This window comes from Astatotilapia calliptera, chromosome 5 (genome assembly GCF_964374335.1).
Source record: "Astatotilapia calliptera chromosome 5, fAstCal68.1, whole genome shotgun sequence".
NCBI classification, from domain to species: domain Eukaryota; kingdom Metazoa; phylum Chordata; class Actinopteri; order Cichliformes; family Cichlidae; genus Astatotilapia; species Astatotilapia calliptera.
The window spans coordinates 35,101,529-35,117,656 of NC_137426.1; the positions used below are offsets into that span (position 1 = coordinate 35,101,529).

A 16,128-nucleotide genomic window follows, 5' to 3' on the forward strand; every position below is an offset into this window, starting at 1 on the left:
TCTCGTTTGTTTATCGCCCACTTTGCGCCAGAATGAAGAAACCAGTGGATGTCAGGTAGGGCATAAACAGGGAAAGACGGGCACAAAGGAATAGTTTTCTTTCTTATTCTCATTTAAAATGTCTAGCTTTTAATAAATAATTATCTGAATCTTACAAATAAAGTTTTTATCTGATGTAAAATGTATAAAAGTCACATCACCTTACCATTGATTTCATATGTGCAAAATACGCAGAGCTGATGTAGATGCTGCATAAGCAAGACCAACAGCACGTGTATGTTTTAACTAAACTAACACGTGTGGTGCTGGGACACCATGGAGGGACTAGCTTTAACAGCGGAAATGTAGCCTTATCCATTGAAGTGTTAATTCCAGAATGTAAATATTGTGTGGCTGTTGGGAATTTCTGTGGTTGAGGAACATCAATGAATACACAAATAATTTCTTAAGCGCTCACCAATAGGAGGGGAGAAGTTGCAAAGTGGAGAGAAATGAAGATTTGTAAACCATCTGAACATGTGGATGGTTACTGTGAGGCTGCAGCAGATCTATAGATGGTTAAGAAATTATTTTAGAAACAATATCTGCATGGCTGCTATAAAGCTGATGTTTATGATACCTGTTTTAAAGAGCACACAAGTAGGTAGGATGGTAGGAATGACAAGAACCTGGAGATATTGGTTTGTGTCCTTTCACTCAACATTCAATTTTGTTTTTATTTTCTCTGGTTTAGACACTAGAACTACATGTTTAGGTTAAAAATGAAAATGATATATATATATATATATTGCAGTTGTGACATGAGGAATAAGACTCGCCTCACTACACAGGGCCACTGCTAAAGGACATCTTTTGTATACATTGGAGACACCAGCGTCTTTGGCTAAACATCAGTATTTGACTTCCTGGAAATGAGAACAGGTTCACGGTCAGTGATCAAACCTTTATCAATGTGATTGTTTTCTGCAGTAAATTGCTATGGTAACATACAAATCCACACGTTCATTATCAAAGTGAATACAACAATCTTACTAACAACTTTCTTCTTATATGATTTTCATGTGTATCTGCTGCTGTGTGTTAGTTGCAGAGCTATTGCTGAGGTAAAAGACGATCAGCTGACTCCTAGCTGTTTGGGCTCCTGGTAGGCTGCTTCTTCTAAGATGGGCTGTGACTTCTTGGGCTTCTTTAAGAGAGCCAGCTGAGCTCTGACGTCTTTAGCCTGAGTCCTGGCCAAATGCAGCTCCTTCCGCAGCTCGTTGATTTCAGCAATCAGAGTCATGTTTTCCTGCAAAGTCCAAAGTCGTGGCTAGATAACTATCAATTCAGCAGGTCTTTACTCCACATTACACTTTCACACTCTGTCATACAGGATATGTTAAGACTTCAGAGTTGCATTGTTAATGACTAATGCCAATGTACTGTTGTGATCTGGGTAATGACTAACCTTCATGATTTTGGTGTAGACCTTTTCGTGCTCCTCTGCAGATTTGACCAGCCTCATTTTGAGGCCATTTACTGTCCTCTCCTGTCGATCACACTGGTGACGCAGCGCCTTCTGAACAGTATCATCTGCATTGGTTCTCTCCACCTTTCAAACGGGACATACACTTGACAGTTTGATTTCAAGCCCTCCCAGCATCCAGGCAGCTCTTGGGGTATTTCTTAGCACACTTACCCTTTCAGTCTGCTGGACATATCGAGCGTATATCATCTGTATGTTGTCCTTCAGAGTTTTAGGCTCCTGGATGAAGCCGACACAGTTGTGCAGGTCTGATTTCAATCGCTGGAGATGCGTCTCCAAATCTTTGACCTGACAACAAAAAACAAGAGAAGCCCATTCTTATATTAAAAAAGGAATGATTTTTATTACACTTTTATCCTCAAAGCTTAAAGAGGATCTATTCTGCTCACTTCCAGCTTCATATTTTTATTCCTCGATTTTACTACAGTACATGTAGCCCAGTAGATTCACAGTTAAAAACAATCATCATTTACCTTATACTTGGCCTTCATGCAGCTGTTCACCTTGTGTCTGAAACAGGTTTTAGTTTCCGCCACCCTACATTTCCTCTGATTGGCTACCACTTGTAAGCAAGAGCTTTTGGGTGGAGCCAAAGTCCTTCTAGGACCTAATCTTGCCACTTGGCATTAATGTTAGCAGTACCTCAAATCTGATTTTAAAAAAAAGAGTTGCTGATTTTGATTCTGGCCCAGTGGGTTTAAAAAGTTTTCTTTGCAGATTTCTCCATTAGACTTCAATTCAAGATTCTCTGAATGCCACTTCTTTCTCAAAAGAGTTAGGTCCACAATTATTTGCACAATGACACAGATTATGTAGTTTTGCCTCTTTACTTTAAAAAGGAAGCGTTGTTTGTTTACTGACCTTCTGACTCTCTTTGCACATCTCTTTGTCTCTGGTCTTCAGTTTGAGCTTCAGCTCAGAGACGGTGAGCTTCAGCTGAGCATTGCTCTTGTCGGTTTGTATCAGCTCTTCCTCCAGCTGCCGAACACGAGAAATAGCACGACACTGTAACTGGTAGTGTTGACACTGTTTTAACTTGACTGCTAATGCAGTCCTATCAGATCAATTAAAACAAGGTCAACCGAGCACAGCAAACTTTATTTCTGTCTAACTTTTTAACTCAACACTATTCAAATGGCAAGAAAATGTACAGGAACCCTTATGAATCATCTACATTTATGTATTCAACAGTCTCCACATATGTTTTCTAACCATGTGTTAACACAGTGCTAAGCTTTTCCATCTTTCACATACCTGACTGATCCGCTCCTTCTTCACATTGATGTCATGTTGCAGAGGCTCAGTTTTCTGCTTTAACTCATTCAGCTGGAATTCAAGAACAAACTTTAACTTCTCCAGTTCCTGATTCTTTCTCTTCAAGCACGAGATAATGTGATCCTGTGAGAACATGAACAGGTTGAACGGTTTTAGAGTTCAAAGGTTTTCATACATGAATTCTGAACAATGTCAAGAGAATCTGGTCCAGATCAGTCTCCATATGTCATGTAGTCAAACTGAATTAGACAGTACAATTTTACAGCTAATGTAGAGAAGAGCTCAGAGTTGAAGTGCATTGTAGGAAAACTTGTCTGTCTTTCAGTAACCCAGCGCTTTAAAATATGCTTATATTATACTTATATGCTTATAATATGCTCATATTCCCATAAATGTATGCACAGTAACACAGCACTTAAGCTTCGCTGAGAAATCTACACTGCACCTGCATCACAACTGCAACCCCTCTGACACCCTTCAATAAACCTACAACATAACCTGACGCACTCCTTTGTAGAACCAGAAGACATATCAACGCAGCCCACAGCTGTTGTGACTGGCCTGTTCGTCCTGTGTATTTCTGGCTATTTTTCAACGCAATCATCATCTCATCTATAATGACTCATAAATGTCAGCAAATTCCTGGAGGGAGATCTGTGAAGCTGTCAGGATGGTCATGAAGGAAAGTACAAAGAAGCAGAAAAACTTGAGGAACAAATAAGTGAGCACTGAGCACCAGAGATGGGCAGTAACACGCGTTACTGTAATCTGATTACTTTTTTCAAGTAACGAGTAAAGTAAGGGATTACTATTGCAAAAACGGTAATTAGATTACCGTTACTTTCCCGTAGGAACGCTGCGTTACTGCGTTACTAAAACCGTGATTTTTTGCGAGAATGTCTCGACAGTGAGGTAAGCGAGTGCGCCGTTAGTGGCAACAGCTGTGTGCAGATCAACAGTGGATCACATATCGATTGTGGGAGAGAGTATGAGCGTGCAGCGTTTAAAGCGTGGAAGTACTGATCTTACTTTGAGTTTGATTCCATAAAAAGTGACAAAAACATTAGCGTCCATCGTGCGTGGGAAGAAAACTTCTTTTTACAGCGAAAAAAAACCCTAAACTTCCGAGCAAGCACACAGAGACACTCGCTGATTCTTCCACTGACCGCGGCACACCTGCACCAGGGTAAACCTCCACCTACCCAACTCCTGCTTTACAGGTGAAAATAGAGCAACAGGACCGCTGAGTCTTTGACTTTATTTATGTTCTGCTGTGTTTTACTTGCATCTATTTGAAAGACTGAGTGTAAACACAAAAAATATTTTATTTTATGTGCTGGAATGTGTAGAAAATAGGTTTAAATGTTAAACTAATTTATTCAACTCAGAGAATGTTGCATATAATTAAATTTTTGCTTGATGCATAAAGTTAAAAGATTAAAACTGATAAAACAAGTTTTAAAAAGAGACTTTTCCATTTGATTACATTTTGTATGATGGATTATGCAGAAAAAGTAGAATTGGGCTGAAAGATCTATCGCTTTATCACCTCGTCAGGTTGTAAATCGTGTTTTTAAAAAGTAACTAAGTAACTAAGTAATTAATTACTTTTGAAAATAAGTAATCAGTAAAGTAACGGGATTACTTTTTGGGGAAGTAATCAGTAATTAGTTACTGATTACTTTTTTCAAGTAACTTGACCAACACTGCTGAGCACAACAAAGAGCAGGAACTCGAGGGGGCGAGAAGTCCCCAAATCTTATTTGTTTCTATCAGCTGGGTGTCAAAACTCATCATTAAAATGTCACTTTATGCTTTATGGAGTTAAAGCTAGTGTTAAATGATAAGTTAATGAATGTCGTCACTTCTGACTCCATATGTGTAACGTCGAGGCTTCAAAATGTAAAACTGTTTAAAATTCTGCTAAGTGGACGTTTGGTTGACAGGAAATGACAGCTCTGATCTTGGTCACCTTGTCCTGACTGGTCTTTTCATGTCCAGAGATCTGCCTCTTCAGGTCTTCAATGTCACTCTCCAGGGAGCGGATCAGCCCAAGCAGCCTCTGCCGCTCTTGCTTCAGTTTGTTTATATCAGCGCTCCTGTCATCAATCTGCTTCTGTAGACTGATGAACTGTGAACACACCAGCGTCCAACCAACCAAAGAGAAGACACACAGAGAACAGCAGCTGATGTGAGCAGACAGACAGGAGACAGAGCTGATGCTCTGCAACAGAACCAAACATTCAGTGAATAACAGAAGCTTTGTTCACCTTTTGTGCCATGATGCTATTTTTTCCCTTCAGATTTGTATTGGTCTGTTTCTCAGTTTTCATTTTCTTCTCATAATTGGTCTGGATCTCGAGAATCTTCCTCTCCTCGTCCTCTTCAGCCTGCTTTATGATTGCTTTAAAAACACTAATCTTCTGTTCGGTGTCCTCCTGACACTAAACGAAAGATTACCGGTTTCATTCAACTGCTGCACCATTTAACTTACCACCACCTCCTCTTCCTGCTCCTTATTACTGACCTGAGCGAGGAGCTCGGCCTTCTCCTGTAGCTTGGCCTCGTACATCTTTGTGAGCTCCTCCACCGCTTGGATTTTTCTGTCCTCTGCAGACTTGAGCTGCTTCTCATAGTCTTCCTGCATTCTTTGATGTTTTTGCTGAAGATCCTGGTACTTCTCGTGCTCCACAATCAGCTTCTGGCTGTATGATAGCTCTGTGTGTGATTAAAAGAGTATGAACACCAAACACTTACAAAAATAAAGATAACAGATTGTGCTGATCCTGTTCTCCTGTTACCTAAATCCTTCAGTTCTTTCGAATGCTTCATAATAAGCTCTGCAGAATTCTGCTGATTCTCACATTCCTGCTTTTCCATCTCTGTCTTCATGGCCTGCAGTAAAAGCAGGATACTTGATTCATCAAGGGCAGCAGCTACTGACTCAATTAATCAACGTCAAAAGTCACCCACTGATGATTGCTAGTCTTGGGAAGACATTTTGACCTTTAAGTTGTAAATCTATGTGAAGCTGAGCTCTCGTGTAACAGAGGTACACCTGTTGGGATGTTTTCAGAGATTCTATCTGCTGGACAAAGTTGTCAGACAGCTCTCTGAGCTTCTCGTTGTAGTTCATGTCCTTCAGGCGGAGCTGGTACTCATTCTCCATCTGCAGCTCCTCCAGCCGCATCTTCATCTCCAGCATGTGCTGGGTCTGAAAGTAGACGCAGGAACATACATTCAATACCTCTTCTTTTAACCATAACATGACAGTTGTCACCTTGTTGCAATTCTTTTAGCTTTCTTCTAAAGTGTCGTACATAAATAACTTAAACCAGACACATAAACACATGAAGTGTACCTCATACTACTTGGAAAGAACAGATTGCTGTAGCGTCTGCAGTAATGTGAACCCCAGACTCTGCTTCGTGTGAAAGCGAGGCTGTCGATTTACTGGCTCACCTACATTCCCACCCTGACCTACAGCCACAAGTTGTGTGTAGTGGTTGAAGACCATGGATACAAGCAGTGCAAATGAGCTTCCTCCAAAGGCTCGGTGAGGAGCCTGTTCATGTAGGAGGAAGTCCAAGTAGAGCCACTACTTCATCACATCAAAAGAAGTGAGCTCAGGTGGTTCAGGCATCTGACCAGGAGGCCTCCTAAACGAGGTGTTTCAGGCATGTACTAAAGAGAGAAAGGCTGAAGAGAGATGCTGGAGAAGTTACATCTGGTTTGGGAACACCTCAAGGTCCCCGAAAGACCAGGATTAGTGGTGAGAGTGAGGTCTCTGCTGAGATGCTGCCCCAGCAACCAGGACCTTAGCTTGGTCCTGGTTGCTGGGGCATCATAAGAAGCCGAAAATGGTCGTATGTACAGAGCTGGGAACATCCAAACCAACAGAGGCTGTTCATGAGCAGAACCAACATTGCTGTCTCCCGCCTGATCCGTAAGATGAAGCTTCCCGGCCGTGAGAACAAAATCACTGTCATCGTGGGAACAGTCACTGATGATGTCAGGATTCAGGATATCCCCAAGCTCAAGATTTGTGCTCTGAGGGTGACTGATGGTGCCCGCATCCTCCACCAAAGCTGTCGCGAAATCGATCAATGTAGAGCAGTGTCACAAACCACGGAAGCCCCAGAAAAGTGCAATCAAACGATGACTTTATTAACAGCCCGGAGAAAACATCAACATATGTCTTCTGACCAAAATACATGTTGTGGACACTTCTAAAGCAGTGGGGTACACGCCCCCCCCCATGGCGTCAAATACAGATTAAAATAGGTTCCAGACATTAGTCACAGTTAATCGTACATTTTTAATAGCTATAAGCAGACATAGAACTTCTGATTCTTTCCTAAAATAATTTTCACATATGGCACTTTGTGTATGTGTGTTTTCTATTCATTAATGTAATTGTCAGTTATTTTCTCTCTTTATTTTACTTTTTTTATCTGTTTGTTTGTGACGTTCTACTTTAGTTCTACTAAATCTTGATGTAAAAACAATACACCCTTATTCCACGCACACACTCTGCAGTTTGCCTACGCACACACTTCTCTCTCAGACTTCCTCTGTTCACACACTCGCCTATGAGTTTTTATTAGTTATTTATTATTTTGTATAAATCACACAGAATCATTCAAATCGAGTACTCACAACATTCACACACTTAGAATCACTCAAAATACGCTTTCCTAAGAGTATTTTATCAAACATGCTTTCAAGAATCAGAAAGAGGAAGTAGACAACACTCAGTAACTGCGTCTGTCCTCTTAAAAGAGAAGAGAAATAAACACATATGGGACAATTCTCCCCATCTTAGACAAAATGTGACCTTAAATGTCCTTTTCTAAGTCATGTTCTTCTTTAAACACAACTCTTGGCCTCCAGGGCATAACCTTTGGACTTATAACTCTGATATAAGTCCACACAGTACGGAGAACCTGCAAGTTCAGTTTTTTCTTTTTAAATTCTCCACACACTTGAAGAACTGTTTGTCATTTATCTGCCCAAGAACTTCATCAAATGGACCTCGCCGGGTCCAGTAATCTTCAACACAATTGTGTATCCTCATGTACACAACTTATTCTTCACTGGTATCACAGCACATCTAGTAATATCATCAGAATTACTTCATCATAGTAAACATTGATTTTAAAGGAAAATCAATTTACCATCAGAACTCAAGATCACAGCTGACTCGATTCTCTGAAATCCTGAGTCAGTTAAACACCTTGCTCAACTCAAGGTGTCCTTTTCTCGGACTTCCTCGTCCGAACTCACTCTTTTTACCCCGGCATCTCCACCAGAATGTTACGAGATCTTCCACTCTTAATTGGTGAAAGAAGGTAACTTCGTAAGTTCTCTCCACTGTCTCACAGTAGCAAACAACCTGCGCATTCAGAAGATCCCCTTCTCACTGTAATTCAATTCTCATAAACCCAAAAGTAAGCATATTATTTCCCTAGTCAAAAGTGAAACCGTTCCTCACACAGTAATTCTTAATCCAACCTTAAAGTGAAACAAACACCCTTCGTGTTTTGAAACTAAAAAGGAAGGAAGAGCGCCCAATTTTAACGGCGCATGTTATTACTGAACAACATGACAAAGTACAAATACTTTGTTACTGTACTTGAAAAGAATTTTCAGGTATCTATACTTTACTTGAGTAGGTATTTTTCTGACAGCTGTTTACTTTTACTCCCTACATTTTAATCAAATATCTTTACATTCTACTCCTCACATTTTTAAAACAGGCTTTTTTGATACTAGTATCTGTACTTAAGTACGAAATATCTGTACTTTTGCCACCTCTGTATCTACGTGTGTGTATGTAAGTATGCATGGATGGATGCGCTAGCCATGTATGGGGAGGCTTCATCTGGCAAACCTCACATGCAGTACAGCACTAAGGATTGTTCCTTCTAGGAAGTAGAAGTAGACTGGGGGGCAGAGGCTTCAGCTTTCAGAGACCCTGTCTACTTTTACGATCAGGCTTAAAACTTTTCTTTTAGATGAAATATACACATACATAGGATACATATAGTTAGGGCTGGATCAGGTGACCCTGAATCCTTAGTTATGCTGAAATAGGCCTAGGCTGCTGGAGACTTCCCATGATGCACTGAGTGTTGCACTGAGTGATGTTCCAAAGCTATAACATTACAAACACATAACTGACCACTTGCACTGATGGTCCAGGATCAAGAACTTACAATGCTTTAGGAACAAGACCAACAGGGGGGTGTCACACTATGCACTTACTCACCTTCTCCTCCAGGTCTGACTTGGTGATAAGGATCTCTTCCGTGTGGACTATGTGTTTGTTGCTCTTTAGACCTCTGCCTTCCTTATCGATGATTTTCCAAATCAGCAGACAGCCGTCTTCAGACACTGTCAGCAGGAACTGATCATCATACGTGATCACCATCTGAGGACACACATGTTTTAGTGGGTGGACTCTTTGCGTCTGAATGATCAGCATCATAGTCAATCGATTTTTTCATACACGATGTGAGATTGTGTGTATATCAATCTCACATCACATTAATACACATAATTTCCCCTAGGGATCAATAAAGTATTCTGATCAGTGCAAATCTCAATCAGAGCAAATCAGTGCTTCTGCTCACCTTGGTGACAGGCCCAGAGTGAGCCTGGTATGTCATCCATTCCTTCTGGATAGGTAATGGGTATTTAATGGCCCTTACAGTCCCACTGGAGGTCCCGGTGAAGACCACTCTACCAGAATGGGACACTGCAAGAGCAGTGTGAGCTGTCTCATCAGCTGGAACCTCCCTCAGTACCTGTGGATAGGATATAACAATAAACCCAGTTTTTTTTAAACAAAAAAAAGAAAGAAAAAACAACATTGCTGCTGCTTGAGATGTTTTGTTGATTTGCAGCAACTTAAAAGAACAAATCCAGGAGTCAGCTGTGCTTGCTAACCTGACAGTCTTGGATCTCCTTCAGAGTGAGGTCTGTTCCCACAGCCAGGATGGTCTTACAGTCTGAGGAGAAGGCCACACCTGTATAACTACAGGACTTTAGGACGCTTTCTGACTCCCGCTTGCCACTCTGCGTGTTCCACTCGTACACTGCCCCATCCACCCCACAAGACACGACCCGGCTGTCGTCCAGGCTCCATTCAATCCGACACACCTGTTAATTGAAATACCAGTAAATAAGAATGACAAATAAGCACTGGGACTCCTCTGTAACACATACTCCAGCTGACTCACCTTTCCATTGTGGCCCTTCAGATTAAGGATATTGTCAAAAGAGGTGACAGAATAGATTTGAATGATGTTTCCATTGACAGCTGCAAACATGTGGCCACCATTGCTAAAAGCACACTGAAAAGTGAAGGAGACAAAGACAGAGTCCAAGCGCAAAAGTTTTGAGTGGAAAATGTGATAATGCTCCACTTTAAGATGAATTATCAGATATCGCAGTAAATGCTGAAAACGCTAACCCAGGATTCAGTATTTACGGATTTACAGAACACAGCTGGATGAGACACAACAGAAGGGGGTAAAGATCAATCATTTCACCCTTGAATTTAGTAATACTCTGATTATTTCAGTATTGGCTGTTCAGATTTACTGCAAACACAAATGCAAAGCAACCTCTACCTCTCTACAGCTGCGCACAGTGAACTCCTTGAAGGTGCGGATGTCATCAATAAGCAGGTTCATCAGCCTGAGTCTGTCTGAAAACCCCACAAGGATGAAGAGGCCTGTGGGATGTAGTGCCACGCTGTACGCCTCCTCCTGGAACTCCTTGCACAGCTCCAACACTCTAGAGACAAAACAGAGAGAACAGCAAGAGCTCAGAAAGACGACATGTCATTCTGTTATGCAGTTTTATATTGTATCAACCTGACGAAAACTGATTGATATATATCTATAAAAGGAATTGTGTGTATGTGTTTTACTTTGTCTCGTAGTTCCAGATGCGGACAGAGCGGTCCAGAGAGCAGGTGGCTACGAGGGGCTTGCGTATGCAGATGGACAAACCAGTGATGGAGCTGGAGTGGAAGGACTGGGACAGGAACTCAAAGTGTAGTTTATCCTCCTAATGGAGTTGCAAAGATAACTTTAAACATCTAAAGAGAACTCTGATGCCTTAAACAAGTGGAGAAAAAAAGAGAGTGGAGGTAGACAACAGAAAGAAGACAATGAAGGAAGAGAAGGAGAAAACAACAACAAATTTTTTTTTACCCTTTTTCTCTAGAGAATGGATGGGCAATTAACTTTTCAAGGGGCCACATGAGAAACTGGCACTGTTGTGGAGGGCCATGCTACATCAGAATTGAGTTCAGCCTATATTCTCAAATCAATTCTGATGGGGAGTTTATCAAAGGGTGCAATGTCTTTACATTTAAATCCTAATCTACCACTGACCTCATGTGGGCCACATCTACTCTAGATGATGTCAAAGAGAGGAAATATCTGTAAAAAGGTTACCTTAGAGAACTAACTTAAAGGCAGAGAAGCTTGTTTCAGATAAAAAATGAACTGAGGGGATGTATCGAGGCCTAGTATAAGACAACTACTCTAACAAAGTCCATGAATAAAAATATGGAGCTGCAAATAAAGACAAAATTATTTTTTGCTGGATTATTTGAACTGTTTTCCATGTTTCTTGGATTGACCTTTTTCTTTTCATTCACAAGACTTCGCTACTGTTTTCTTTGCTACAGCACACAAAGACTGTTAAAAATATCCAACTGGAAATTAGCACAATTGATCCACCAAAAAAAAGAAGAGGAAGTGTTAAGTCTAATTGTTGAATGTTGCCATTGTGTTTCTTAAATTTGTACAGTCTTAGTTCAAGCAGTAGGATCAAAGCCATTCCTTTGATCCTGACCACCTCTCCAACCACTCTGTGCTCGGGGAGGTTTTATTGTAGATACATCCTATCTGAAAGATCTGTTTCTTTTTTTGTAAGCTTCCTGGGTTTACGACCCTTTGGTCAGCAGGAGGTCTGACACACACACACACACACACACACACACACACACACACACACACACACACACACACACACACACACACACACACACACACACACACACACTTTCTTACAGAAGTTCACACATATACATACAAATGCTTTGTCTCAGAACCAAGGGGGCGTGGCTTTGTTCTGACGTGTTTTGTGTGAACTGTGTCTCAATAAAAAGGGCAGCAAGGGAGGTCGTGGTAGAGGTCATTTTCGTGGTGGACACAGGCCTCCCTTGCGCAAGTGTTTGATCGATCGACTGTCTTGTTTTCTTCATGATGAATAAGTCTCTAGAATTAGCGGGGCTTATGGAAACACAGACCCAACAGGAAGTGAGATCATACATAGAAGAAAAAGTAAAACAGCAAAATAATATGTATGTATTTCTGACTGCCGACCAGCTACTAAAGTAATGTTTCAAGTACAGAGGAGGTCAGTGTGAGAATGGATGTAGCAAACAGCTCTACATAATCTGAATTGATGGGGGCATGTGGAAGAAAATAAAATACCAGCTAGGACAGTTGATGCAGTAATTTCACTTATACAAATGATGAACCCCGTCATTGGTGGTGCTGGTAGGTGTAACTGTAGAGCACCTTGTTCATGTCCACAGAGGACAGGCAGACACTGTACAGCTGTCCTCGGTTTGTGCTGATGGCCAAAGTCTCCTCTGCTGGACTGATGCATATGGTGTCAATCTGCTGGTATTCTGCCAAGGTCACACCGCTGCAGTATGCATCTAGAGGGATCTGACACAAGCATACCCATGTGCACACAAAGACTTCACTTTCCACCTTTTCTGAAATAAAGCTTGAACATTTACCTTTATCTCCCTGGTCTTTCTGTAACCATTCTCATCTGTCTGCTCAAACAGAAAAACGGTGCCAGGACCTCTAGAGCATGCAAAGCCTTTGGAGTAGGACAGGATTGCTGTGATGGAAGGGACAGAGGGACCTTCATTCACATTAGCATCTTTGATCTTCTTTACCTCCACCTGCCTGTGCAGAGTGAAGCGGGTATAAGCAAGAACATCACTCATCAAAGATGGATCGCTGCAGTGACCACAGTGAACCCATTCATCTGGTCTGAGATCAGCTGGTTATCATTTGTTATACGCATTTCCATTCCATGTTTTAACATGTCTGCCAATTTTTCCACTACTTTTTTAAATCATTGCCACACGTTATGAGTGATACTAGCTGCTCAGACATTTAAAGTCTTTATTTAATCCATCGGCGTGTATTTGTTGGACAACAATGAAGTTAGACACCAGGAATCATTTATATTTGCCCATCTGCCCAGTTTAGCAGGTGCTTTTGGTAGCCATGAAAAGCTCTATGCTAGATATTTTTGGGGTACAACCGACAGAATTCAATAAAATTAGTTGGTTTTGAGGTCAGATTATTCACCATTATGATTATGGACTTGACCCTGATTGGGTCAAAAATGGCAGGAACAGCATGGGGTGGAGATGAGTTACAGAGGCTGCTTCATGTAAAATAGCACCAGTTCATGTGGTCCAGCTTTCTCACCTGGCAGGCTGGCCCTGCACACAAGTCATGCTGATCTCTCTTCGCAGGTCTCCAGACTCAAACACCAGCAGTCTGCCAGTGTCTGTGCCAGCGATCACCCTGTGCTCTGACACCCAGGTGTGGCACAGGAAATTGATGGACTCAACCTTTGCAACACTGCTTGGTTTCAGGGCCCCCTCTGAGTAGCGGAACAGCTTGAAAACACCGGTTCCGCTCACACAGAGCTGTGTGTTGCTGTAAGGGTTGAAGCTGACCTGATGAGAAACAGTTACTATAATAATAACAACGTGTTCAGCATGTGTATGCCTGCATTTATACAAGCTTCACTGATGCAGCACAGATGACTCACCTGGGTGACAGGATTATTTGTGTTTGTTGTCTTCAGTGTTGCCAGGAGTTTGTGTTTCTCCCAAAGCCAGAGGATCAGCATCCACTCGGGGCTCCCTGTCAGGCCTATCAGGTACTTGGAATCAGGAGAGAAAGCAATGCAGATAAACTCTTGAACAGACATGTCTCCTGCACTCAAAACCTTTCTCTTTCTGCCCTGCTCATGCTGCAGGTCAAACACAGTGACGGTGGCTCTCTCTCCATAATCTGACACTGCCAGGTAGCGTCTGTTGGAGCTGATGGTCATAGCACGCATTCCCTGACTTCTCTCTGAGCCTGGAGAGACGACACCAACAGAAATAAATGCTGTTAAATACTAAAAAAAACAACTTTCGTACTTATATCAAGAGCACCACCAGGGTAGAAATTTAGGTTACTTATGTTAGTTAGTTATGACTTAGACATCTAAAAATGAGCGCACCTGAAATGAACCGCTGCCATCGTTGGACAGTGTTGAAACACACGCAGCTGTTTCCGCTGGGGAAGACGACGGTTTGCTCGTCAAAGAAACACAAATTGTTCCTCACACCAGTCCGTACACCGAAAATGAAATGGGACTGAGCAACTACAAAAGACATTTTTAGATGTCACTTAAAAAAATAATAATATGCCAGCAGCAGCAGACTTGAAAACTGAAGAGTGTCTCTGCGCATAACAAACACTTCCAGAAAACATTAATGCTTCTGAAAGCCAGAAAAGCCCTCGCGGAACCGATTGAGAGTCACGTCGCTAGGCAACGCTGGGAAATCCCGCGAGACCACGAGAACTCGTAAGGTGTTTCCAGACCGTTGTTTCTAGTGATGTGCATACCACTGATTTCCTTTCCGATCCGATACCAGGTAAAATTCAGAGTGGTATCGACGATACGGATTCGATATGGGCTCAAATTGTGGTCATAAATATTTGAGCCCATAGAATCTTTCAATCCCTAGAACAAAAACAAATGTCCATAAAAGAGGACATAAATAAATCGGCCAGTTCTAACAAGGATATTGCCTCTATTGTTTTAGGATTTTTTTCTTTCTGGATTCGTTGTTGTAACAATCCCTTTTCGTTCAGAAGGAGGTGCTGTATACGAAATATGCAGCAAAATATAAAGCAGGGAGGTAAGGATTTAACACCATAGCTTCCTGAGAACCAACCTAATTAATTAATACCAACTCTAGCTGGTAACAAATGAGGAACATGAAATCTGTGACAGTCTGATTGCATAAGAATAGCAGCAGAAATGTGAAAAAGGAGGCTGAAATTCACAATGAAAAAGTAATGTTACAGTGTAATTACAGCAAATCAATACATTTTTTTGTTAGAAACTCAAGAAGAAAAGAGACTGAGAGATAAGATCTTTACATTCAGACAGATTCAAATGTCTGTGTGTCTTTACACTTGTGCTTCAGTTTATAGGTAAAAATAAAATGAGAACATATATAGGGGTGGCTGTAGCACAGCAGGTCATCTACTGATAGGAAGGTTGCCAGGTTTCCTGGCTTCCCCTAGTCTGCATGCCAAATATCCTTGGGCAAGATATTAACCCCAAATTGCTTTTCAATGCATCCATCGGAGTATGAATGTGTGTGAATGCTTCTTAGAAAGCACTTAGAACACTTAGAACAATGTGCTTGTGCGAATGGGTGTGACTGGGTGAATGCACAAGTTGTGTAAAGCGCTTTGAGTGCTCAGAAGAGTAGAAAAGCACTATATAAGAACCAGTCCATTTACCATATAAGAGAAGGATTAAAAATGTCTATTGGTTTCTCCAGTTTTGCTTTATTGTGCATTTTTATGTAGCCAAGACTGGTTTAGTGAACTGGTGAATGAAAAATGAACAAATGTAATCTTTTTTGTGAATAAGTGTATAAATAATCTGCACACACACATGTACATTTTTGTTTCTCTGAGTCATTATTAGCAGAGCTAAGTCGAGATCGTTTATTTGTCTTCACTGTCAGAGATCTGATTATATTTCCTGTGTCGTGTGTGCTTCCAGGTTTGGAGTAAAAAGGAAGGTGAGAAAAAAGTTTTATGCTGTCACAGTCACTCATCTAAAGACAGGTTGTTGAATGAAGCAACTGAACATGTTTAAATGTGGAGTTACTGCAGATTTCTGTGCACTTGTCATAGCTGTGGATTGTTTGAAGTGTTCATGTGTCCTTCAGGTTCTCCAGTTTCTTTAAAGTGCAGGTATGCAGGTTACCTGATCCATGTTTTCTGGTGGTGCATCAAAGTGACATTTCACCCTGCCATATTGAAGTAACTCATTCAAGGAGCTTCAGTCTTAGGTACTGATTTAGTTATCTTACTGACTCATCAGTTTCTGCACCAAAGCTTCTCTCACCAAAGCCACGGCATAGCTGGACAAGGTCATTGTTCCAACCTAAGCCACACTGCCTAGAGTATTTA

At 41.3% G+C, this 16,128-nt stretch overlaps 1 protein-coding gene across 2 annotated transcripts; it reads right to left on the reverse strand.

Moving 5' to 3' along the window:
* Positions 1-677: 677 nt before the first annotated feature.
* Positions 678-14,456, reverse strand: cfap57 (cilia and flagella associated protein 57). Of its 2 annotated transcripts, none has more exons than XM_026169039.2 (21): positions 14,150-14,456; positions 13,691-14,004; positions 13,342-13,595; positions 12,633-12,807; positions 12,406-12,558; positions 10,740-10,879; positions 10,438-10,603; positions 10,045-10,158; positions 9,752-9,964; positions 9,436-9,609; positions 9,072-9,233; positions 5,859-6,014; positions 5,602-5,686; positions 5,328-5,518; positions 5,071-5,244; positions 4,773-4,931; positions 2,780-2,923; positions 2,387-2,503; positions 1,679-1,813; positions 1,448-1,591; positions 678-1,288 (listed from the first exon to the last, which is right to left on the reverse strand). In XM_026169039.2, the coding sequence occupies exons 1-21, from the start codon at positions 14,304-14,306 to the stop codon at positions 1,115-1,117; spliced, it is 3,501 nt and encodes a 1,166-aa protein (XP_026024824.1). In that variant the 5' UTR covers positions 14,307-14,456; the 3' UTR covers positions 678-1,114. The 2 variants fall into 2 exon arrangements, with proteins under 2 accessions (XP_026024824.1, XP_026024823.1); XM_026169038.2 differs by having other exon boundaries at positions 5,602-5,695; positions 14,150-14,455.
* Positions 14,457-16,128: the final 1,672 nt, after the last annotated feature.